This window comes from Lycium barbarum, chromosome 3, assembly GCF_019175385.1.
Source record: "Lycium barbarum isolate Lr01 chromosome 3, ASM1917538v2, whole genome shotgun sequence".
NCBI lineage: Eukaryota > Viridiplantae > Streptophyta > Magnoliopsida > Solanales > Solanaceae > Lycium > Lycium barbarum.
Genome location: NC_083339.1, coordinates 24,625,969 through 24,628,144, shown reverse-complemented (window position 1 = coordinate 24,628,144; position 2,176 = coordinate 24,625,969). Strand labels below are relative to the sequence as shown.

General features: G+C 41.3%; 1 protein-coding gene across 1 annotated transcript; it reads right to left on the bottom strand.

Annotated features, from left to right (window-relative positions):
* Positions 1–320: 320 nt before the first annotated feature.
* LOC132630539 (uncharacterized) lies at positions 321–1,954 on the bottom strand. Its single transcript, XM_060346112.1, has 3 exons — positions 1,675–1,954; positions 1,376–1,599; positions 321–692 (listed from the first exon to the last, which is right to left on the bottom strand). The coding sequence occupies exons 1-3, from the start codon at positions 1,952–1,954 to the stop codon at positions 321–323; spliced, it is 876 nt and encodes a 291-aa protein (XP_060202095.1).
* Positions 1,955–2,176: the final 222 nt, after the last annotated feature.

Sequence of the window (2,176 nt, the reverse complement as noted above, 5' to 3'; positions counted from 1 at the left end):
GTAACACAGTACGGCGTCCCTCTTATCAATTACGCCCAAGAGCGGACCCGATCCTAACGCTCTACCATCCTTAAGAACCTTGATAGAGTTCAAGGTTCAAAATTGGGAAATTGGGATCAGAGAAAGGACGGGTCTTCCTAAGTGGATTTCTCCGGTGACAGGTTAGCCCATTGAACCAACCATTGTTTTGCATCATGATTCCTTTTTTGGGCTGTCCTCTTGTCGATCACTGTGGTGGGTTCCGTCAAAACTCGCCCATCATTTGCACAGTAAGGTGGGTCTTGAGATACTAGAATCCGATCCCCAATCTTTTTCTTGAGCTATGAGACTTGAAAAACGTGGTGAATCTTGGATCCGGGAGGTAATTTCAACTTATAAGCAACAGAGCCCAGCTTGCGTAGCACCTCATAAAGACCAAAGAACCTCGCCGACAGTTTCAGATTCTGGCGAATAGCTACAGAACTTTGATGGTATGATTGCAATTTCAAGAACACCCAATCCCCAACTTCAAATACTCTCTTGCTTCTCTTGGTATCCGCATAATTCTTCATCCGATTCTGAGCCCTGATTAAGTTGTCTTTTAACACTTTATCTAGCAAGTGACGGTCACGGAGCACTTGATCTACAACGTCAAGTTTTGTTTGAAGAACTAACTCGAATGTGAGTTGTGGTGGATCATAGCTGTATAGAGCCTTGAACGGAGACATACATAGAGCTATGGAAGTTGGAATTGTACCAAAACTCCGCTTGTTCCAACCATTTGCTCCAATAAGAAGGTTTATGCCCAGTAATACAACAGAGGTAAGTTTCCAAACAACGATTCAATCTTTTTGATTGTCCGTCGGTCTGCGGGTGGTAAGAAGAACTAGGTTTTAGGTTAACTTGTAGGCCTTTAAACAATTCCTTCAAGAAATTGCTAGCAGAAATTGGATCACGATCTGAAATGATAGAGTTGGGCAGGCCATGTAATGTACAAACATTATCTAGGAATATTTGTGCTATTTGTGGAGCATATATGGGTGGTTTAAGGCAAACAAGTGGGAAAATTTAGTAAATTTGTTAATGACTACCAAGATGGAATCTTTACCTTTGGATTTGGGTAGGCCAATAATAAAATCCATTTCCACATGCTCCCAAGCCCTTTTTGGAGCTGGTAAGGGTTGAAGCACACCTGGGTAAGAAACATTTTCATCCTTATTTCGTTGGTAAATTTCGCATTCCTTGATTTGTTTCTTCACATCTTGTAATAAACTAGGCCAATAGAATATGTTTCTAATTCTCTGTTGAGTAGCTAGTACCCCTGAATGCCCTCCCCCCATGGGGTGGAATGCAATTCCGAGATTAATTGCTGCCTTAGCTGTCCATTATTTCCAACCCAGATGTGACCTTGATGTCTAAGTATTCCTTGTTGCAACTGGACATAAGGGATTGAATTTGGATTAACACTGAGCTGGGCTATGAGGTCCTGGGCCTGTTGGTTGCACATTTCATAACTTGAAATGACATCCAAAACCCAACTTGGTTGCACATCAGTGATTCCATTACAGTCAGTTTCATCAAATCTTCTGGATAATGCATCAGCAGCAACATTCTCAACCCCTTTTCAAAATTGAATTTCATAACTAAAGCCCAATAATTTTGTTACAGCTTTATGTTGCAATGAAGTAGTAATACGTTGATCTTTTAAGAATTTGAGGCTAAAATGATTGGTCTTGATCAGAAAATGGTTAGGTTGCAAATAGTGGCGCCATTTCTCGACTGCGTATAGTAATGCTATTAGTTCTTTTTCATACATTGAAAATCCCAAGTGTTTTGGGCTCAAAGACTGGCTAATGAATGCGATGGGCCTGCCCCCTTGGGCCAGCACTGCCCCAATTCCTCGACCACTTGCATCTACTTCAACCACAAAGGGCAATGTGAAATTTGGTAAAGCCAACACCAGAGCTTGAACCATTACTTGTTTGAGCTCTTCAAATGATTTAGCAGCTTCTTCATTCCAGCAAAATCCCCTTTTCCTCAACAAATCCGTTAAAGGCTTACTAATAGAAGAAAAACCTTTAGTGAATCTCCGGTAATAGCTCGTAAGGCCCAAGAACCCTCATAGTTCTCTAATAGTTTTTGGAGTGGCCCAACTCAACATAGCCTCCACTTTTGCATTATCAATACTAACCCCGTT

What these genes read in the sequence shown, in the direction of transcription:
- LOC132630539 (XM_060346112.1), bottom strand. Translation starts at nt 1,954, where the DNA reads ATGGTTCAAGCTCTGGTGTTGGCTTTACCAAATTTCACATTGCCCTTT. An exon ending in CAAATTCTTAAAAGATCAAC is followed by an intron (nt 1,600 to 1,674) that starts GTATTACTACTT and finishes AATTTTGAAAAG; the next exon opens with GGGTTGAGAATGTTGCTGCT. An exon ending in GACATCAAGGTCACATCTGG is followed by an intron (nt 693 to 1,375) that starts GTTGGAAATAAT and finishes TCTCCGTTCAAG; the next exon opens with GCTCTATACAGCTATGATCC.